The sequence below is a fragment of the Gorilla gorilla genome, chromosome 20 (genome assembly GCF_029281585.2).
Source record: "Gorilla gorilla gorilla isolate KB3781 chromosome 20, NHGRI_mGorGor1-v2.1_pri, whole genome shotgun sequence".
Taxonomy (NCBI): domain Eukaryota; kingdom Metazoa; phylum Chordata; class Mammalia; order Primates; family Hominidae; genus Gorilla; species Gorilla gorilla.
The window spans coordinates 61,443,285-61,465,518 of record NC_073244.2 but is presented as its reverse complement, the minus strand read 5'-3'; the positions used below and the strand labels follow the sequence as shown (position 1 = coordinate 61,465,518).

The 22,234-nt window shown below is 53.8% G+C and overlaps 2 protein-coding genes across 4 annotated transcripts in view; both read left to right on the top strand.

The window, feature by feature from the left end:
• GRIN2D (glutamate ionotropic receptor NMDA type subunit 2D) overlaps positions 1–13,226 on the top strand; it is a 54,055-nt gene extending 40,829 nt beyond the window's left edge. The window contains exons 12-14 of one of the 3 annotated variants that reach the window (XM_031004034.3): positions 10,031–10,218; positions 10,412–10,644; positions 10,862–13,226. In XM_031004034.3, coding sequence (XP_030859894.1) covers positions 10,031–10,218; positions 10,412–10,644; positions 10,862–12,199 — 1,759 coding nt within the window. In that variant the 3' untranslated portion in view covers positions 12,200–13,226. Of the gene's footprint in view, positions 1–10,030; positions 10,219–10,411; positions 10,645–10,861 lie in introns of those variants that run through there. The other 2 variants (XM_055370088.2, XM_063701555.1) reach the window with 2 other exon arrangements.
• A 115-nt stretch (positions 13,227–13,341) lies between these two features.
• On the top strand, positions 13,342–22,146 carry GRWD1 (glutamate rich WD repeat containing 1). The gene is made up of 7 exons (XM_004061091.4): positions 13,342–14,442; positions 14,635–14,752; positions 14,931–15,090; positions 18,554–18,767; positions 18,907–19,049; positions 19,275–19,472; positions 20,935–22,146. Exons 1-7 carry the CDS (start codon positions 14,256–14,258, stop codon positions 21,250–21,252), a joined length of 1,338 nt encoding a protein of 445 aa, XP_004061139.1. The 5' UTR covers positions 13,342–14,255; the 3' UTR covers positions 21,253–22,146.
• Positions 22,147–22,234: the final 88 nt, after the last annotated feature.

The following is a 22,234-nucleotide window of genomic DNA, read 5'->3' as shown; positions in this document are numbered from 1 at the left end:
AGTCAGGCTGGTTGCAAACTTCCGACCTCAGGTGATCCACCCGCCCCAGCCTCCCAAAGTGCTGGGATTATAGGTGTGTGCCACCGCGCCCGGCCTGTTTTCCTTTCTTTTCTTTTATCTTTTCTTTTCTTTTTTTTTTTTTTTTTTTTGAGACAGAGTCTTGCTCTGTCACCAGGCTAAAGTGCAGTGGCGTGATCTTGGCTTATTGCAACCTCTGCCTCCCAGGTTCAAGCCATTCTCCTGCCTCAGCCTCCCGAGTAGCTGGGACTACAGGCGCCCACCACCAAGCCCAGCTAATTTTTGTATTTTTAGTAGAGACGGGGTTTCACCGTGTTGGCCAGGATGGTCTCGATCTCCTGACCTTGTGATCCGCCTGCCTCAGCCTCCCAAAGTGCTGGGATTACAGGCATGAGCCACCGCGCCTGGCCTTCTTTTTCTTTCTTTTTTTTTTTAGAGGCAGGTTCTCACTATGTTTTCCAGGCTGGTCTTGAACTCCTGGGCTCAAGCAATCCTCCTGCCTTGGCTTCCCAAAATGCTGGGATTACAGGCATGAGCCATGCGCATGGCCATTGATCTGTTTCCATTGCTGGGTCTTTCAATCGTATTCTCATGTCATTTGTTCTGAGAAAATTTCTTGAATTTTCTTAAATTCTTTTATGTACAATATCTCCCTCTCCTTCATTTCTCTGTTTGTTTGTTTATTTATTTATATTTAGAGACAGGGTCTCACTCTGTTCCCCAGGCTAGAGTGCAGTGAGGCAATCATAGCTCACTGCAGCCTTGACATCCTGGGCTCAAAAAATCCTCTCGCCCCAGCCTCCCAAGTAGCTTGGACTACAAGTGTGTGCCACTTTTGTGTAGAGACAGGGGTCTCACTATGTTGCCCAGGCTGCTCTTAAACTCCTAGGATCAAGCGATCCTACCACCTTGGCCTCCAAAAGTGTTAGGATTACAGGTGTGAGGCACCATGCCTGGCCAGAAACTGGACTTTCTTTTTTTTTTTTTAATTTCATTTTGCTTTTTTTTGAGACAGAGTCTTGCTCTGTCACCCAGGCTGGAGTGCAGTGGCATGATCTCTGCTCACTGCAACCTCCATCTCCCGGGTTCAAGTGATTCTCCTGCCTCAGCCTCCCGAGTAGCTGGTTCTACAGGCGCCTGCCACCATGCCCAGCTAATTTTTGTATTTTTAATAGAGGTGGGGTTTCACCATGTTGGCCAGGCTGGTCTTGAACTCCTGACCTCAAATGATCCACCCACCTCGGCCTCCCAAAGTGCTGGGATTACAGGCGTGAGCCACCACCTGCAATACAGGTGCAATGGCTCACACCTGTAATCCCTGCACTTTGGGAGGACGAGGAGGGTGGATTGCCTGAGGTCAGGAGTTCAAGACCAGCCTGACCAACATGGTAAAACCCCATCTCTACTAAAAATACAAAAATTAGCCAGGCATGATGGTGGGCGCCTGTAATCCCAGCTACTCGGGAGGCTGAGGCAGAATCACTTGAACCCGGGAGGTGGAGGTTGCAGTGAGCTGAGACCAGCACATTGCACTCCAGCCTGGGCAACAATAGCATAACTCTATCTCAAAAATAAAAATAGAAAATAAAAAATAAAAAATAAATAAATAAAATTTAAATGCAAATAGCCATATGTGGCGAGCTAGTGGTTGCCATAGAGGACAGCACTAGAAAATTCCATCTTTACAGTGAGGCACAAGGGAGAGGCAGCTCCCAGGGCTCTGGCCGGCTCGCAGGCCAAACGGGGGCTCACCCTACCGCTTCGGGCAAGTAACCCCACAGGGGGAGAAAGGAAATGCACGTGCTAAAAGGAAATAGAGAAACACAGCTTCTCCTCCCAGCCAGTTCTTGGTGCCCTTTCCATGAGAGATGTACAATTTCTCAGTCACTCAAGAGGGGCAAAAAAGGAAATATCAAGGCCCCTTTCCGTAATGTAAGCATTATTTTTTATTTCTTTTGGATCAATTAAAATATGGATGCATTCACACTCACACATTCCAAATTAACAGTACACACTGTTCTCATCTTGCCTCTTTCCACGGAGAAAGCCCTTTTGGCATCTTTTCTGTGTTAATGGAATCCTACTTCTCAGCTCCAGTGTCTGGGCCATGGAAGGCCTCCCTTGGACCAGTCTGAATTTACTCATTTGGCCGCTTCTTTTCTTTTTTTTTTTTTGAGATGGAGTCTCGCTCTGTTGCCCAGGCTGGAGTGCAGTGGCGCGATCTCGGCTCACTGCAGGCTCCGCCTCCCGGGTTCACACCATTCTCCTGCCTCAGCTTCCCGAGTAGCTGGGACTACAGGCGCCCGCCACCTCATCCAGCTAATTTTTTGTATTTTTTTAGTAGAGACGGGGTTTCACCGTGTTAGCCAGGATGGTTTAGATCTCCTGACCTCGTGATCCGCCCGCCTCCGCCTCCCAAAGTGCTGGGATTACAGGCGCGAAACACCGCGCCTGGCGGCCGCTTCTTTTATTTTCTTTTGAGATGCAGTCTCGCTCTGTCACCCAGGCTGGAGTGCAGTGGTGTGATCTCAGCTCACTGCAACCTCCACCTCCTGGGATCAAGTGATTCTCCTGCCTCAGCCTCCCGAGTAGCTGGAACTACGGGCACACGCAACCACACCCAGCTAGTTCTTTTTATTTTTAGTAGAGATGGGGTTTCACCATATTGGCCAGGCTGGTCTTGAACTTCTGACCTGAGATGATCCGCCCACCTCAGCCTCCCAAAGTGTTCTTGGGATTACAGGCGTGAGCCACCATGCCTGGCCCACTTCTTTTCTTTTCTTTTGAACTTCTTTTTTAAAAATTTTTAATTGTATTTTTTTTTTACAGATGGTCTCACTACGTTGCCCAGGCTGGTCTCAAACTCCTGGCCTCAAGCGATCCTCCCACCTTGGCCTCCCAAAGCGATGGGATGACAAGCTTGAGTGACCACACCCTACCTGAACTTTTGTTAAATTTATTCCTAAATATTTTATTTTATTTTTATTTTTATTTTTTTGCCAGTCTCAAACTCCTGACCCCAAGGAATCTGCTGGCCTCAGCCTCCCAAAGTGCTGGGATTATAGGCATGAGCCACCGCACCCAGCCTGGAATTGTTTTAATTTCATTTTAATTGTTCATTGCTGGTATATAGGAATATAATTTATTTCGTATATTTTGTAATTTATTTCATATATTGATCTTGTATCATGAACCTTGTTGAACTTCTATTAGCCATAATAATTTTTATTGTGGATCCTTTGGGATTTTTCTATATACAATTCTATTAATTTGCTAGGGCAGCCATAACAAAATACCATAGACTGAGTGGCTTACACAACAGAAATGTATCGCCCCACCGTTGTAGAGGCTAGAAGGTCAAAATCAAGGTGTCAGCAGTGATGGCTCCTTTTGAGGGCTGTGGGAGGACCTCTTCCAGACCTTCCTCCTTGGCTTGTAAAAAGCTGCCGTCTTCCTCTGTCTCTTCACCTTGTCTACCCTTTAAGTGCCCATTCAGCCACTTTTTTTTTTTTTTTGAGACGGAGTCTTGCTCTCACTCCGTTGCCCGGGCACCATCTCAGCTCACTGCAACGTCCGCCTCCCAGGTTTAAACAATTCTCCTGCCTCAGCCTCCCAAGTAGCTGAGATTACAGGCGTGTGCCACCACACCTGACTAATTTTTGTATTTTTAGTAGCAACAGGGTTTCGCCATGTTGGCCAGGCTGGTCATGAACTTCTGAACTCAGGTGATCCACTCGAGGTTCAAGCAATTCTCCTGCCCCAGCCTCCCGAGTGGCTGAGATTACAGGCGCATGCCACCACACCCGGCTAATTTTTGTATTTTTAGTAGAGATGGGGTTTCACTATGTTGGCCAAGCTGGTTATGAACTCCTGACCTCAGGAGATCCGCCCCCCGGGCGGCCTCCCAAAGTGCTGGGGTTAGAAGCATGAGCCACCACACCCAGCCGTCCAGCCATTCCTTAGTAAGCACCTAGTGTGTGCTAGGCCCTGTTCTAGACCCTGTGGATACAGTGGTGAATCAGACGGGCAAAGTCCCTGCCTCATGGAACTTAAATTCCAGTGAAGGGAGACGTACAATGCACGGAATAAATGAGAATATTGTATAGTGCATTCCAAGGGGATACACGCTATGGGTAAAAATAGGGCAGGGTGAATGCATGTGGAAAACTGGGGCGGGAGACTGGAGGTTGCAGTATCAAATAGGGTGCTCAGGAAGGTGTCTTTGGAGCAAACACCTGACGGAGGTTGTAACTGCCCGGTGGGTTCACGTTGCCCGCTGCCTAGACAGAGCCGATTTATCAAGACGAGGGGTCTGCAGTGGAAAAAGAGTCATTCACGCAGAGCCGGCTGTGTGGGAGACCGGAGTTTTACTATTACTCACATCAGTCTGCCTGAGGATTCGGGAACCAGAGTTTTTAAAGATAATTTGGCGGGTAGGGGCTTGGGAAGCGGGGAGTGCTGATTGGTCAGGTTGGAGATGGACTCACAGGCGGTCGAAGTGAGGTTTTCTTGCTGTTTTCTGTTCCTGGGTGGGATGGCAGAACTGGTTGAGCCAGATTACCAGTCTGGGTGGCGTCAGCTGATCCATGGGGTGTAGGGTCTGTAGAATATCTCAAGCACTCATCTTAGGTTTTACAATAATGATGTCATCCCCAGGAGCAATCGGGGGAGCCAGAGGCTGCGTGACCCCTAACCTTAATTTCTAATCTTGCAGCTAATTTGTGAGTCCTGCAAAGGTAGACTGGTCCCCAGGCAAGAAGGGGGACTTTTTAGGAAAGGGCTAGTATTGATTTTGTTTCAGAGTCAAACCATGAACAGAATTCCTTCCCAAAGTTGGTTTGGCCTATGCCCAAGAATGAGCAAGGACAACTTAAGGGTTAGAAGCAAGATGGAGTCGGTCAGGCAAAGGCAGTTTCAAGGTGAGAGAGTGAGACAGGCAGCTGTCTAGGAGAAGAATGTTCCAGCAGGCAGAACAGCCAGTGCAAAGGCCCTGGGGCAGGAGCGAGCTGGAGAGGGGCAGGAGCGAGCTGGAGAGGTCCAGGTGCATCTCCCAGGCCAGAGTGAGGGGGGCTTGGGAGATGAGGGCAGATGGGTAAGGAGGGATGGGGTGTCAGGTGGCACAGGGCCTCTAAATTCGAGGTGATCCAAGTCACTCTCAGTGACGAGGGGAGCCAAGAGGGGGTGGTGAGCTGAAAAGGGACAGCGCTGACTCAAATGTTAAGATCCCTCTGGTGACAGAGTGGGAACAAACAAGAAAGAAAGGACGGATGCAGGGAATTTAAATTTTTCCCCAACCTACACCCAAACAAAGGCTGTAGGAAATGGCTGAGGTCTTTTTGTTTTGTTTTGTTTTGTTTTCGAGACAGGGTCTCCCTCTGTCACCCAGGCTGGAGTACATGGCACAATCATAGCTCACTGCAACCTCATCCTCCTACCCTCAAGCGATCCTCCCACCTCAGCCTCCCAGGCAGCTGAGACGACAGGCATGCACCACCAAACCCGGCTAATTTTTAAAGTTTTTGTAGAGACAGGTCTCCCTTTGTTGCCCAAGCTGGTCTCGAACTCCTGGACCCAAGCAGTCCTCCTGCCTCAGCCTCCCAAAGTGCTGGGATGACAGGCATGAGCCAGGGCCCCTGGAATGGCTGAGTTTTAATAGATATTTAGGGACCATGAAGGGGTGGTGGATGCGAGAGGGGAGGGAGACAGTATATCCCAGAAAAACTGAGCAAACCATTGAAAGTGAATGCTGTTAGAGCTCCTCTTTCTGAAATCTCTCAAATATTTCCACCACTGGAAGCCTTGACTTTTAGCTTTCTCCAAAATGCAACTTGAGTCTCTCCTTCCACTCCCGCTTGTCCTCTAAGGACCCCTGGAGACACTCCTCCCATCTTATCCCAGTCCCAGCCCTTCTATCCCTAACTCTAGAAACTCCACGTTCTTCCCACTTAAACATCAATAGCACTTCACCTTTCACCCCCAAGGGCATCTTCCTAAACAAGAGAAACATAGGGAAAAATTACAGTTTGCCTACAAGGCAGAAGTGCCTGCAGGCAGTGGTGGTATTTTTCTCCCCTATACTTATATTTCCAGATGTCATACAGGAACTCCCTGTTAGGATCTATATAAAATTAATTCAAACCCCATTCTCCAACGGTGGGATGATGAATGTCCTCCCCACGTTTCTGCTAATTCTCCGGAGCTTCACATTCTCCACCCGAGTCTTTGCTTCAGCTAGAGAGACATTCAATTTGGGGAATCCACTTCCTGTCTGTTTCCCCACTTAGCGTGTATGGACTAATTCAGTCCTTTTCCCTAATTTCCACGCAAACAACCACACACACACAGCATTTATATGTGAGCCTGTGGGTGCATGGACAGGGTTTTTCTGAAGGTTTGGGGACATAGGAGGACTTAAATCAACAGACAGGCTAACTACTCAAGACTAGAGGTTAAGTATTCTTCTCTGGAAGATCCTTTGGCTTCTCTTCAACTCTTCAACTCAGCATCCAGCCGCCTTTTTTCTTTCTTTCTTTTTTTTTTTTTTTTTGAGACGGAGTCTTGCTCTGTCGCCCAGGCTGGAGTGTAGTGGTGCGATCTCGGCTCACTGCAACCTCTGCCTCCCGGGTTCAAACGATTCTCTTGCCTCAGCCTCCCGAGTAGCTGGGACTACAGATGCCTGCCACCACGTCTGGCTAATTTTTTGTATTTTTAGTAGAGACAGGGTTTCACCGTGTTAGCCAGGATGGTCTCGATCTCCTGACCTCGTGATCCGCCCACCTCGGCCTCCCAAAGTGCTGGGATTACAGGCATTAGCCACCGTGCCCGGCCTAATTTTTGTATTTTTAATAGAGACGGGGTTTCGCCATGTTGGCCAGGCTGGTGTCGAACTCCTGACCTCATGTGATCCGCCCGCCTCAGCCTCCCAAAGTGCTGGGATTACAGGCGTGAGTCACTGCGCCCGGCCAATATGAACTCATATTCTATATAGGATTGTGGGAGTAATTTTTGTGTTTGTTTGTTTTGTTTTTAGACAGGGTATCCCACTGTCACCCAGGCTGGGGTGCAGTGGTGTCATCATAGCTTACTGCAGCTTCAAACTCCTGGGCTGAAGGGATCCTCCTGCCTCAGCCTCCTGAGTAGCTGGGAATATAGGTGCATCACCACACCTGGCTATTTTTTTTTTTTTTATATAGAGGCAGGGTATCACTATGTGGCCCAGGCTGGTCTCAAACTCCTGGGCTCAGGCGATCCTCCTGCCTTGGCCTCCCAAAGTGTTGGGATTACAGGCATGAGCCATCACGCCCAGCCTAACTTTTTAAAAAATACACCCCATAAGGTCAGGTGTGAAAGCTCATGCCTGTAATCCCAGCATTTTGGGAGGCTGAGGCAGGAGGATTGCTTGAGCCCAGGAGTTTGAGACCAGCCTGGGAAACAGAGTGAGACTCCATCTCTAAAAACAAACAAACAAACAAATAAATAAATATTTAAAAAAATATAAAATACACCCCATACATCCTTACCTGTCAGAGCATAAGCATTTATCTGATACCACAGAAGAGTTACACAGTATTCCTCTGTGTGGATTCATTTATTCATTCATTCATTTATTCTGCAAATATCTATCAACCCCATCCTACATGCCAGGAACTATGCCCCAGCCACAGATAAGAATGAGGCCAACTGGGACCCTGGGGGTCTTGCAGTCTCATGGGGAAGGTTGAGATTAATCAAACCACCACAGAAATAAATGTAAAATGACAGCAGTTGTAAATGAGAGTGATAGCAGCATGTGCCATAACAAATGCATCCATAAGAACTAACTCCACAGCCCTGCCCTTCTTCCCACTAAGTCTTAGAAATCAGGGCCTAGGCTGGGCACAGTGGCTCACGCCTATAATCCCAGCACCTTGGGAGAAACCCACTTTGGGAAGCCAAGGTGGGACGATAACCTGAGGTTGGGAGTTTGAGACCAGCCTGACCAACATGGAGAAACCCCATCTCCACTAAAAGTACAGAATTAGCCGGGCGTGGTGGCGCATGCCTGTAATCCCAGCTACTCCGGAGGCTGAGACAGGAGAATCGTTTGATCCGGGGAGACGGAGGTTGTGGTGAGCCCAGATCGCACCATTGCACTCCAGCCTGGGCAGGGCCTAGGCCAAGTGTGGTGGCTCACGCCTGTAATCCCAGCATTTTGGGAGGCCGAGGTGGGTGGATCAACTGAGGTCAGGAGTTCAAGACCAGCCTGGCCAACATGGTGAAACCCCATCTCTACTTAAAATACAAAATTAGCCGTGTGTGGTGGTGCATGCCTATAATCCCAGCTACTTGGGTGGCTGAGGCAGGAGAATCGCTTGAACCTGGGAGGTGGAGGTTGCAGTGAGCCGAGATCACGCCTCTGCACTCCAGCCTGGGGGACAAGAGTGAAACTCGGTCTCAAGAAAAAAGAAAGAAAGAAAGAAAGAAATCAGGGCCTAGTGGGAGAACCCAAGCAAGTTATGTGTCTGGGTCTGTGTTTTCCCATCTGAAAAGAATGGTTATCTCCCTACAGGCTCACACCTGTAGTCCCAGTACTTTGGGTGGCCAAGGCGGGAAGATCACTTGAGCCCAGGAGTTAGAACCCAGCCTGGGCAACATGGAAAAACCCTGTCTCTACAAAAAATACAAAAATTAGCCAGATGTGGTGATGTGTGCTTGTAGTCCCAGCTACTGAGGAGGCTGAGGCAGGAGGTTTGGTTGAACCGAAGAGGTCAAGGCTGCAGTGAGCTAAGATGATGCCACTGCATTCCAGCTTGGGCAACATAGTGAGACCTCGTCTCAGGAAAAAAAAAAAAAAGAAAGTGTTCTTAGACTAGATAGAACAATGCTTGGCACAATATAACTGATCATTCACTCGCATTATTGTTTTCCCCATTTCCCCTTCTAAGCCTCAATCTTCCTCTTTATTTATTTGTTTTGAGATGGCATCTCTCTCTGTCACCCAGGCTGGAGTGCAGTGGCTCGATTTTGGCTCACAGCAACCTCTGCCTCCCAGGTTCAAGCAATTCTCCTGCCTCAACCTCCTGAGTAGCTGGGATTACAGGTGCCTGCCACCACACCTGGCTAATTTTTGTATTTTCAGTAGAGATGGGGTTTCACCATGTTGGACAGACTGGTCTGGAACTCCTGAGCTCACAGGTGATCCACCTGCCTTGGCTTCCCAAAGTGCTGGGATTACAGCCATGAGCTACCATGGCCAGTCTCAATCCTCTTTTTTAAAATGCAAGAGTAAATGGACTCTTTGGAGGGCTATGGTGAGGAGTAAAGAAATAACTATTTCATTAACAGTCACAGCTGGCCAGGTGCGGTTGCTCACGCCTGTAATCTCAGCACTTTGGGAGGCCGAGACAGGTGGATCACAAGGACAGGGGTTCGAGACCAGCCTGGCCAACATGGTGGAACCCCGTCTCTACTAAAAATGCAAAAATTAGCTGGGTGTGGTAGTGGGCACCTATAATCCCAGCTACTTAGGAGGCTGAGGCAGGAGAATCGCTTGAACCCGGGAGTTGGAGCTTGCAGTGAGCCGAGACTGTGCCACTGCACTCCAGCCTGGGTGACAGAGTGAGACTCTGTCTCAAAAAAAAAAAAAAAAAGAAAGAAAGAAAAAGTCACAGTTAACACTTCTCCAGCACCTCCTTTGCATGAGGTACTATCTAAGCTTTCCCTATAGTCCCTGCTATTGGGGAGGCTGAGATAGGAGGATCGCTTGAGCCCAGGATTTCTGGTCCAGCCTGGACAACATAGCAAGACCCTGTCTCTTAACATACTTTTGCAACAACTCTGAAGGGAGATACTGCTGCCATGCCCATTTTACTGATGTTGAAACTGAGGCACTGAGAAGTGCAATGATTTGCTCAAGAGCTCAGGGCCAGTTAGGATTTGGAGCAGTTGGAGGTTACAGGTGAGGAGGTTCCAGGCCTGGTGGCCAGGGCATCTAGGTGGGACTGACCCTACCCTCCATTCCCCCTCCCCCCAGGAAGCTGGACGCCTTCATCTACGATGCTGCAGTGCTCAATTACATGGCCCGCAAGGACGAGGGCTGCAAGCTTGTCACCATCGGCTCCGGCAAGGTCTTCGCCACGACAGGCTATGGCATCGCCCTGCACAAGGGCTCCCGCTGGAAGCGGCCCATCGACCTGGCGTTGCTGCAGTTCCTGGGGGATGGTGCGGCTGCACACAGGGATTTCCACAGCGGAGAGGGGGAGGGCGAGGCCCCTGGGTTCCGGGGAAGAAAGGGACAAAGACCCGGACACCAGGGTCTGAGGGAGGAAGGGGCTAAGGGCCTACATTCCCACATCACAGACAAGGGTCCTCAGAGGGTACTCATAGCAGGTGACTTTTGACCGCCCCTCCCTAGATGAGATCGAGATGCTGGAGCGGCTGTGGCTCTCTGGGATCTGCCACAATGACAAAATCGAGGTGATGAGCAGCAAGCTGGACATCGACAACATGGCGGGCGTCTTCTACATGCTCCTGGTGGCCATGGGCCTGTCCCTGCTGGTCTTCGCCTGGGAACACCTGGTGTACTGGCGCTTGCGGCACTGCCTGGGGCCCACCCACCGCATGGACTTCCTGCTGGCCTTCTCCAGGGTATGGGGCAGAGAGGGAGGCAGAGAGGGGGAGATGGCAGGGGCGGGGACAAAGGTAAAGCCGAGCAGAGACAAGGAGATGTGGGTCGAGATGTGGATAGTGGGGAAGAGAGCGGGAGACACAGGCGGGTAAATGGAGAGGAGAGAGAGACTGAGGGGAGGCAGGCAGGCGTCCTGGGCATCTCGCGCTGACCCCCGTCCTGTCCCCGGACCCGCAGGGCATGTACAGCTGCTGCAGCGCCGAGGCCGCCCCACCGCCCGCCAAGCCCCCGCCGCCGCCACAGCCCCTGCCCAGCCCCGCGTACCCCGCGCCGCGGCCGGCGCCCGGGCCCGCACCTTTCGTGCCCCGCGAGCGCGCCTCAGTGGACCGCTGGCGCCGGACCAAGGGCAAGGGGCCGCCGGGGGGCGCGGGCCTGGCCGACGGCTTCCACCGCTACTACGGCCCCATTGAGCCGCAGGGCCTAGGCCTCGGCCTGGGCGAGGCGCGCGCGGCACCGCGGGGCGCAGCCGGGCGCCCGCTGTCCCCGCCGGCCGCTCAGCCCCCGCAGAAGCCGCCGCCCTCCTATTTCGCCATCGTACGCGACAAGGAGCCAGCCGAGCCCCCCGCCGGCGCCTTCCCCGGCTTCCCGTCGCCGCCCGCGCCCCCCGCCGCCGCGGCCACCGCCGTCGGGCCGCCACTCTGCCGCCTGGCCTTCGAGGACGAGAGCCCGCCGGCGCCCGCGCGGTGGCCGCGCTCGGACCCCGAGAGCCAACCCCTGCTGGGGCCGGGCGCGGGCGGCGCGGGGGGCACGGGGGGCGCGGGCGGAGGAGCCCCGGCCGCTCCGCCCCCGTGCCGCGCCGCGCCGCCCCCGTGCCCTTACCTCGATCTCGAGCCGTCGCCGTCGGACTCGGAGGACTCGGAGAGCCTGGGCGGCGCGTCGCTGGGCGGCCTGGAGCCCTGGTGGTTCGCCGACTTCCCCTACCCGTATGCCGAGCGCCTCGGGCCGCCGCCCGGCCGCTACTGGTCGGTCGACAAGCTCGGGGGCTGGCGCGCCGGGAGCTGGGACTACCTGCCCCCGCGCAGCGGTCCGGCCGCCTGGCACTGTCGGCACTGCGCCAGCCTGGAGCTGCTGCCGCCGCCGCGCCATCTCAGCTGCTCGCACGATGGCCTGGACGGCGGCTGGTGGGCGCCGCCGCCTCCACCCTGGGCCGCCCGGCCCCTGCCCCGACGCCGGGCCCGCTGCGGGTGCCCGCGGTCGCACCCGCACCGCCCGCGGGCCTCGCACCGCACGCCCGCCGCCGCCGCGCCCCACCACCACAGGCACCGGCGCGCCGCTGGGGGCTGGGACCTCCCGCCGCCCGCGCCCACCTCGCGCTCGCTCGAGGACCTCAGCTCGTGCCCTCGCGCCGCCCCTGCGCGCAGGCTTACCGGGCCCTCCCGCCACGCTCGCAGGTGTCCGCACGCCGCGCACTGGGGGCCGCCGCTGCCCACAGCTTCCCACCGGAGACACCGGGGCGGGGACCTGGGCACCCGCAGGGGCTCGGCGCACTTCTCTAGCCTCGAGTCCGAGGTATGACGCGGCCCCGGGGGCCCCACCGCCCCCTTGGTCAGCGCAGGCCACGGCCCGAGGGGGCGCCCGCAGTGGACAGGACCCGCGTGGGTTGGGAAGGAAAGCAGTGGAACTGGCCGGACCCCGCCTGGAGCAGCGTCCTGCGCCCCCTGGTTCTGGAGGAACCGCAAGCCGGAGAGGATTTGGTCCCTCAACTATCACCCAGCCTGAGAGCGAGGGGGCGGGGGCCTTGGAGCCCACCGGACTTTTTTTTAAACCCGACAAGGGCTTTTTAACGTCACCAGATGGGGCGGGAGGTGGGGGGTTCACGCCACTCCCGCGTCCCACCTCCACGCCCGGGGCCGTGGCCCCCACATCACTGTGCAGCTCCCCGGCCCCAGCCGCGCCTCCGGGGAAGCCCGTTTTTAACCTTTCATCCATTGGGACTCAAAACTGTGAGACGCGTTCGCCAAACTGTGACCCCAGACCTTGGCCCCGCCACACAGAAACCCCTGACCCAGACTGTGACATCCGACTCCTAAAATGGTCATCCGACTCCAGACTGTGACCCCTGACCCCAAACTGTGACCCGAACCCCAGACTGTGCCCCGACCAGACTGTGACCCTTGACATCAAACCGTGACACCCCCTCCTCCTCTTACACCCTCGGTCGCTTTTCCCTACTCTGACCTAGGACACGTCCCCAATGGAAGCCCCGCCTTCCCTTGCACCGCGATGAACCCAACCTCCCTGAAGCCAAAACTTCCCACCCTGCCGCACCTCCGGACCACCCCACTTGCCACCAAGCACATCCTCTCCAAATCCAACCCTTATTTGCGACCCTTCAGTGATGACCCAGCAGACCTCCAAAAAGCCTCCTTTTCCCAGATCTCCAGCCGGGTCTGGGGCTGGGTTGTGGAGGGGAGGGTCTGGGAGTCCACACTTCTCCACCAACTTCCCTTCCCACTCTCTTATTCCACATTGCAGTGTTTGGAATAAACCATGTTTTTATGCCTCCTCAGTCCAAGCCTAAGCTCCGTATCTGTTAGCCCCCCTCAAATTCTCTGGAGGAAACAGAAACACAAAAGTCCCACAGGGGAAGAGGAGACAGAATTAGAGAGAGAACAGAGACTCTGAAAGGAGGTGCCTGGGGAGACAAAGACCAAGAAAGGAGGTGGGAAGAGACCCTGAAAAGAAAGTCGAGAGGGTACTGGGGCAGATAGAGACCCCAAGAGAGTGGTGAGATAGATCCCGGAGACAAAACATATTAAGATCAAAGGTATGGTTTTATTTCCTATGGCTATAGGTACCAAGGCTTGCTAGATTCTCAATATCCTGTTCATGCAAGCTAGGAGAGTGTCTGACATATCCCAGCCAATCCGCATTATCTTGAATGCTGTTAATCTCACCAATGAGAATCTAACATTTCATTATGTCAATTAGCCAAACCGCTGGTGCTGATGGGCGATAAAGAGAGACGAAGCACTTGTAATAGCTGCCTCCAGAGGGTGGACTTTCTGATTAAGTGCTCGCTGACCAGAGCTGCAATGTGAATGTCTGGTTAGGCAATTGACTGCCCCTAGAGGGTAGATTGAACCGCCTAACTTACAGATAATATCCATCCTGTCTACAAGAAGGCATTTTTGAAACAAATGAAAGCCATCACAACAGAGAGAGGAAAAGAAACCGGCCTTATGGGTCCTCGGGGAGCAGAAACTCAGTCTCCTTGCCAGTGAAAGAGCAAATTTGCATATATGAATAATTAATTAAGAGGAAAGAACGCTCTCGGAATCAAAGTGGAAAATGGGGAAAATAAGCCTCCCGTAGAACTACAACTCCCAGAAGGCCTTGCCACTACCGCGAGGAACAGCGCCCAAAGTCACGCGAAGATGCAGTTTCTCCGTATCCGCAGGCTTCTTTCGCTGGCGCCGTTACCTGAGTTCTCCTCCAGCGTTTCCGCACCCTCTCCGATTAGCGGTCCCCGGAGTTTCCAAGGTAACCGAGCAGTAGGGCGGATCTCAGGCGGAAAGCGAAACCCGGAAGTGACGCTCTTACCGGGCGTCAGCAGCGAGAGGGTTCGAAGATGGCGGCGCGCAAGGGTCGGCGGCGCACGTGTGAAACCGGGGAACCCATGGAAGCCGAGTCCGGCGACACAAGTTCCGAGGGCCCGGCCCAGGTCTACCTGCCTGGCCGGGGGCCGCCGCTACGCGAAGGGGAGGAGCTGGTCATGGACGAGGAGGCCTATGTGCTCTACCACCGAGCGCAGACTGGTAGGGCTGAGTCCGGACTCCGGGGTCCTGAGGTGGCTGATCCCGAGCCTTTAACCTGAGAGGTGCTCGGGAAGAGAAGGCTAGGGTCTAAGAGAAGTGATTTCATACCGGAGGCGGTTGATCCATGAGGGAGGTGGGGACTGAGCTCTTACTGTCCCGTCTTAACTCGTAAACCCCTCCTTCCATCCCCAGGCGCCCCCTGTCTCAGCTTTGACATAGTCCGGGATCACCTGGGAGACAACCGGACAGAGCTTCCTCTTACACTTTACTTGTGTGCTGGGACCCAGGCTGAGAGCGCCCAGAGCAACAGGTAAGACCCGAGGCTTTTCCAGGACCCGGAGGCTCAGTTTCCAGCCCCTTTCTCAGGACCCAGGAGTTAGGGCTTCCAGTTTCTGCCTCTCGCAGATCCAGGAGTCTGGGTTTCCAGCCTCTCTTCTTCCTAAGAATCCTGGAATCTAGTGCCTAACTCACCCCACAATTTCTCCCAGACTGATGATGCTTCGGATGCACAATCTGCATGGGACGAAGCCCCCACCCTCAGAGGGCAGTGATGAAGAAGAGGAGGAAGATGAAGAGGATGAAGAAGAGCGGAAGCCTCAGCTGGAGCTGGCCATGGTGCCCCACTATGGTGGCATCAACCGAGTTCGGGTAAGTATGGTCCCAGGAGCCTGCTCTGCATACTCTGAAACACACCTGACCCATCCCCTGTGTCCATAACTCCCAACACCTCCTCATGTCCTTTTTTTTTTTTTTTTTGAGACGTAGTCTCGCTCTGTCACCCAGGCTGGAGTGCAGTGGCGCAGTCTCGGCTCACTGCAACCTCTGCCTCCCAAAGTGCTGGGATTACAAGCGTGAACCACCGTGCCTGGCCCATTTTTTTTTTTTTTTTTGAGATGGAGTCTCGCTCTGTTGCCCAGGCTGGAGTGCAGTGGTGCGATCTTGGCTCACTGCAACCTCCCTTTCCCAGGTTCAAGGGATTCTCCTGCCTCGGCCTCCCAAGTAGCTGGGGCTATAGGCGCCTGCCACCAGGCCCTTCTAATTTTTTGTTTTTTGGTTTTTTTTTGAGACGAAGTCTTGCTCTGTCGCTTAGACTGGAGGGCAATGGCATGATCTCAGCTCACTGCAACCTCCGCCTCCCAGGTTCAAGCGATTCTCCTGCCTCAGCCAAGTAGCTGAGATTACAGGTGCGCGCCACCACGCCCGGCTAATTTTTGTATTCTTAGTAGAGACGGGGTTTCACAATGTTGATCAGGCTGGTGGTGAACTCCTGACCTCGTGATCCGCCTGCCTCGGCTTCCCAAAGTGCTGAGATTACAGGCGTGAGCCACTGCGTGTGGCCAATTTTTTGTATTTTTAGTAGAGACAAGGTTTCGCCTTGTTGGCTAGGCTAGTCTCAAACTCCTGACCTCGAGTGATTGATCCGCACGCCTCGGGCACCCAAAGTCATGGGATTACAAGCGTGAGCCACCACACCCGGCCTCCTTCAGTTTTTAGAAAAGTACTTGTCACATAGTTTTATACAATTTAGCTATTATGATCAGTGTCATTACATGTTAGGTACTGTTTTAGATTATGAGGATATGTTTTATGTTCTTCACTTTTCTCTTTGGTAACATAGTGAGTTATAGAACTTATCTGATGGGGCTGGCATGAGGTCAAATGAAATAACATATAGTGCCTAGAATAGCACCTGGTTGTAATATGAGGTATGTATTTTCTGTTACTATTCAGGAACTGTTTTTGGTTGTGGCTGTTTGTTTTGTTTTTGAGTCATGGTTTCACTCCCATTGCCCAGGCTGGAGTGCAGTGGCGTGATCTTGGCTCACTGCAACCTCTGCCTCCCAGGTCCAAGTGATTCTCCTGCCTCAGCCTCCCGAGTAGCTGGGATCACAAGTGCACACCACCATGCCCAGCTAATTTTTGTATTTTTAGTAGAAATGGAGTCTCATTATGTTGGCCAGGCTGGTCTTGAACTCCTGAGCTCAAGTGATCCGCCCACCTTGGCCCCCAAAATGCTGGGATTATAGGCATGAGGCACTGGGTCCAGCCTGTTTATTTGTTTTTTGCTTCAAAGCTAAAACATCTTCTGATCAGGTAGACTTGTAAGTAAAATGATACGGTATATGAAGAGCACTTAGAGCAGTACTTGGGTGATAGCTGGGGCTGTCTGTTTCCATGAAGTTATTTTTACTATGTTTCAGTACTGTTCTAGATGCAGAGGATTTAGCAGCAAGCAAAACGTCTCTGGCTCCATCAACTTACACACTAGTGGGGGAAGGGAACGAGATGAAACTAAGTAAATGTGTACCATGTCCAAAGGTGTTAACTATCCTGGAAAAAATTTAAATGAAGCAGGGGAAGAGGGTTAGGGTGCTCCAGGAGTGGGGTGCTATTTTTAAACAGTGTGGTTAGGAAAGTATTCAGTCATAAAATGCCATTTGCATAGATACTCACAGGTAGTGGGGCAGTGAACCCTGTAAAAGAATTTGCAGGCAAGGAAAACACAAGTTGAAAGGCCCTGGGGTGAGCTTGGCATGTTTGAAGAGTTTCAAGTGAAGCGGGGGTGTCCAGTCTGTCTGGAGCAGAATGAACAAAAGGGAGAATGACACAATTTGGGGAGCGGGCACAGAGAAGACATTGTTCAGAGCCTTGTCGGCCACTGTAAGGACTCCAGCTTTTAATTGGGAGACATTGGAGGGTTTCAGGCAGAAGAAAGACAGGGTCTGACTTTTGTTTTAAAGTGATCCCTCTGGCTGCTGTTTTAAATATCAATTGCAGAGAGGTAAGGGTCGGAGGAAAGAATCCTGTGAGGAGACTTACAGTATTCAGGGGAAGGATGACATCAGTAGTAGTGTGACAGCAATAGACATCACGAGAAGGGGGTTGGAAGTGAGCTTTTTTTTTTAGATGAGACAGAGTCTCGCTTTTGTCACCCAGGCCGGAGTGCAATGGTGCGATCTCAGCTCACTGCAACCTCTGACTCCTGGGTTCAAGTGATTCTCCTGCCTCAGCCTCCTAAGTAGCTGGGATTACAGGCACCCACCAGCACGCCCGACTAATTTTTGCATTTTTAGTAGAGGCGGGGTTTCATCATGTTGGCCAGGGTGGTCTCGCTCCTGACCTCAGGCAATCCGCCCTCCTCGGCCTCCCAAAGTGCTGGGATTACAGGTGTGAGCCACCACGCCCGGCCCTGGAAGTGAGCATTTTTATTGTAGCCAGCATAGGTGCTGGGCATGAGGACCAAGAATGAGTTCTGAATTTTGGGGCCTGAGGTGGAGAGGGAGCAGTTGCAGGTGGCAATTAGGAGCTTGGCTTTGGTTGTATCAAGTTTGAATGGTCAGGCTGGCACAGTGGCTGATGCCTGTAATCCCAGCACTTTGGAAAGCTGATGCAGAAGGATCGCTTGAGACCAGGAGTTCCAGACCAGCCTGGGCAATAAAGTGAGACCCTGTCTCTACAAAAAAATTCTAAAAGCCAGATGTGATGGTGCTCACCCATAGTCCCAACTACTTGGGAGGCTGAGGTGGGAGGATCACTTGAGCCCAGGAGGTTGAGGCTGCAGTGAGCCGTGATGGCATCACTGCACTCCATCCTGGGCAACAGAGCGGGACCTTGTCTCAAAAACAAAAAAGTTTGAACGGTCAATGCAGTAAGAGTCTGGAGCCCAGGGGAGAGGTCAGGGCTAGGGGTATTGGAAACCTTGTGGCTGGACTGGGTCTCCTAGTGAACAAACACAGAGGCAAGGAGATCCGAGGACTGAGTCTTGTGGCCTTCCAGCATTTAGAGGGTTACCGAGACCAGGAGCCTGAACACCCTCCCAAGGGCTGGTGGGAATTGCAGCCTCAACTCCCAGGCATCTTGGGGCTCTATCCTCCCACCTCAGCTCCCCCACCCACTCCCACCCCCTGTGGAGAGCTGTCCCAGTTACCATGCTGGTTTTTGCAGGTTGTGATTTTCTTCCCATAGAGGTTTCAAGGAGCTGTAGTCCCAGGCCTGGGAGATCTGAGGAAGCGCGCTTCTGGTTCTCTGGGATATGGGGAGCGTGGGGTCAGTGCCCTGATCCTCCTCTCACCTCGCTTCACGTCACCCTTCCCCCACTGCTCTTCTGCAGGTGTCATGGCTGGGTGAAGAGCCTGTGGCTGGGGTGTGGTCAGAGAAGGGCCAGGTGGAGGTGTTTGCGCTGCGGCGGCTTCTGCAGGTGGTGGAGGACCCCCAGGCCCTGGCAGCCTTCCTCCGGGATGAGCAGGCCCAAATGAAGCCCATCTTCTCCTTCGCTGGGCACATGGGCGAGGGCTTTGCCCTTGACTGGTCCCCCAGGGTGGCCGGTGAGTCCCTGGGGTGTTCAGGAGTCCCGGGAGGTGTGGGGAGCAGGGTCTGCAACAAGGGGCCGGGCGCTTAGACTCCAAGGAGGGGAGCGAGCTGCGGCCAGGTGGGGCGAGGTCATTTCCTGACTCCCTTCCCCAGGTCGCCTGCTGACCGGTGACTGTCAAAAGAACATCCACCTCTGGACACCTACGGACGGCGGCTCCTGGCACGTGGACCAGCGGCCATTCGTGGGCCACACACGCTCTGTGGAGGACCTGCAGTGGTCACCGACTGAGAACACGGTGAGGGAGGGTGGGGTTCTGGTCGTTTAGTTCTGATGGATTCTAGGCCAGGGACCTAGAATCCTAGGTCTGAGGGAAAAGAGGGCTGGGAGCCTGACGGAGGTTTAGTTTCCAGGCCAAGTCCTAGTAAGGGGGACAGTGAAAGAGAGAGTAGCCCACCGCTGGCGCTTGGGCTTCACTGTGGGCTGGGGGGCATTGGGATCACTCAGACTCCGCCTCCCCCAGGTGTTTGCCTCCTGCTCAGCTGACGCCTCCATCCGCATCTGGGACATCCGGGCAGCCCCCAGCAAGGCCTGCATGCTCACCACAGCCACCGCCCATGATGGGGACGTCAATGTCATCAGCTGGAGCCGCCGGGAGCCCTTCCTGCTCAGTGGTGGGGATGATGGGGCCCTCAAGATCTGGGACCTTCGGCAGTTCAAGGTATTTTCCCAGCCGGACACCTGGGGGCTAGAGAAGCTTGCTCCCAGCAGCCCCTGGGATTTGTAGGATTTTTCCTCCTTGAATAGTTTTATACAACCAGAGCTGGAGAGCCCTTAGAACTAGACTCCCGCCTCTTCAGGGTACAGAGGAGGAAACTGAGGCTCAGCAAGAGGAAGGGTGGTGGGTCTCCACTCTTGGGGTCACTCACTCTACCAGGGGAACAGCTGACAAGAGATGGAAGGGGCTGGGGCAGCAGAGACTAGGACTGTCATCTGCCTGTGGGCAGAAGTACAGCTGTCTGTACGGCCAGTGCTGAGAGCTTCAGAGAGTTGTAGATTTATAGATGCAACTGAGAATCGGGGCCCAGCCTGCTCGTTGTAGGAGAAGACTGAGGCACAGAAAGGACAGGAGCCGCTGTGACATGACAGCCAAGCTAGAGGCTGACATCGTGGAGCTGGGAGGGTCCCTGTGCAGGAGAAGTTGCAGTGTCCGGCATCCCTCTGGACAAAGCCGCAGCTTTGTGTGGCTCTGCCTTCCTGGGCTGCCATGATGTCATCCTTTTTCTCCTCCAGTTTGATCGTTTCTATAGCATCAGCCCTGGGGAGGAGGCTGGAGATGGATTCCAGCCTCCCAGGCCCACCAGGTCACACAGGGCCCAGCTTGTTGACCATTGGAACTTCAGAGCAGCTTCTCCTAATGAGAGAGACGCCAGTTGAGCGGGGCCTTTGCTGTAGTGAAAGTGCTGTCATTCTTAGTCTTTCTTTGGGTCGGCTTCCGGGGATTGTGCTTCTGCCTCCTTTGAGGCCTTTGTAGAATCTGCTGGAGAGCTCTGGGAGAGCCATGCCCTCCTTTTTTTTTTTTTTTTTTTTTTGCGATGGAGTTTCGCTCTTGTTTCCCAGGCTGGAGTGCAGTGGCGCAATCTCGGCTCACTGCAACCTCCCGCTCCTGGGTTCAAGCGATTCTCCTGCCTCAGCCTCCTGAGTAACTGGGATTACAGGCATGTGACACCAGCCCGGCTAATTTTGTATTTTTAGTAGAGATGGGGTTTCACCATGTTGTTCAGGCTGGTCTCCAACTCCTGACCTCGGGTGATCCACCCGCCTTGGCCTCCCAAGGTGCTGAGATTACAGTCGTGAGCCACCACACCCAGCCCATGCCCTCCTTTTACAAGGAAGAAAACAGGCAGGCAGAGGGAAGAGCAGGGGCGGGGGTTTTGCTACCTGAGCTGGGAGGGGCTTCTTTGCAGGTGAATCACAATTCCCAGCAACCCCTGGGCTGGTCAGCCTTCTTAGCAGCCAGAATTACCCTGTGTCCGTTTCCTGGACTCTGGGCTTGTGAGGGCTTAAGGGGTGGGGCCCTGGCTGAACCCTGAGGCTGGAGAGGGGTTGGGGCTTCTGCCTGGGTCCTCCCCAGAGTCAGGCTGAGGCATTCAGAGCCCGTTCCTCCCATCCTCTCCCTCTAGTCTGGCTCCCCAGTGGCCACCTTCAAGCAGCACGTGGCCCCCGTGACCTCCGTCGAGTGGCACCCCCAGGACAGCGGGGTCTTTGCAGCCTCGGGTGCAGACCACCAGATCACACAGTGGGACCTGGCGGTGGAGCGGGACCCTGAGGCGAGCGACGTGGAGGCCGACCCCGGACTGGCCGACCTCCCGCAGCAGCTGCTGTTCGTGCACCAGGGCGAGACCGAGCTGAAGGAGCTGCACTGGCACCCGCAGTGCCCAGGGCTCCTGGTCAGCACGGCGCTGTCAGGCTTCACCATCTTCCGCACCATCAGCGTCTGAGACGTCCCACTGGCTCTGATCTTGCTTCCTGCTTGGAAACTGAAGTCGAATTGGGCTCCCCTGGAAGGGGTTCATTCAGGTCTGTTGACTGAGACTGGCCAGGCTGTGGGCTGCCATGATGGATTCTGTTTGACGTATTGTTCTCTAGAAGGCCTGGGTCTGATCCAGTGACCCCTCTCACCAAAGAACTCGGTTTAACCAGGGCTCTGTAAGACCACTCCCACCCAGAGACTTGTGTGGCCTGGTGTGGCCTGTGTGTCGGATTCCTTCCTGTCAGCTGTGACCCATTTGACCTGTGTCCCCAGAACCCAGTTTTTTGTTTGTTTGTTTGAGACGGAGTCTTGGTCTATTGCCCAGGCTGGAGTGCAGTAGCACGATCTTGGCTCACTGCAACCTCCACCTCCTGGGTTAAAGTGATTCTCTCAGCTCAGTCACCCAGGTAGCTGGGATTACAGGCATGTGCCACCACACCCCGTTAATTTTTTTTGTGTGTGTGTGTGTTTTTAGTAGAGACGGGGTTTCACCATGTTGGCCAGGCTGGTCTCAAATTCTTGATCTCAAGTGATCTGTCCGCCCCGGCCTCCCAGAGTGCTGGGTTGGGATTACAGGCGTGAGCCACCGCGTCCAGCTCAGGACCCAGTTTTGGCTGCTGGTTCCCAGCAGGGGACTCGGGGGATATACAATGGCTGCACCAAATTTGAGGTGTGGGTTCCTCCAACACAATTTGCTTCTGCCCGTTGTCTTCCTGCCAGCTGGGTTTGGCCAGGATTTCTCTGTGTGGGGGCTACATGCGACCCCCTCCCCTCCTCCCTGACTTAGAGGCTGGTGCTGTGTCGGGAGGAAGGTCAGGGCTCCTGAGCAGCAATAAAGGACCAGGAAGAGGCCTGACGTGTATTTGAGACTCTGGTCCTTTGGCCACAGCCCTATGAGGAAACGGGGTGTGGGGGGAGTTTAGGGGTGGGGAGGAATTTGGCACCAGCTG

Bases quoted from the DNA above. Each gene is read 5' to 3' on its own strand.
- GRWD1 (XM_004061091.4), top strand. From the start codon at position 14,256: ATGGCGGCGCGCAAGGGTCGGCGGCGCACGTGTGAAACCGGGGAACCC. The intron at 14,753-14,930 runs GTAAGACCCGAG...AATTTCTCCCAG, and splicing joins GAGAGCGCCCAGAGCAACAG to ACTGATGATGCTTCGGATGC. The intron at 19,050-19,274 runs GTGAGGGAGGGT...CGCCTCCCCCAG, and splicing joins GGTCACCGACTGAGAACACG to GTGTTTGCCTCCTGCTCAGC.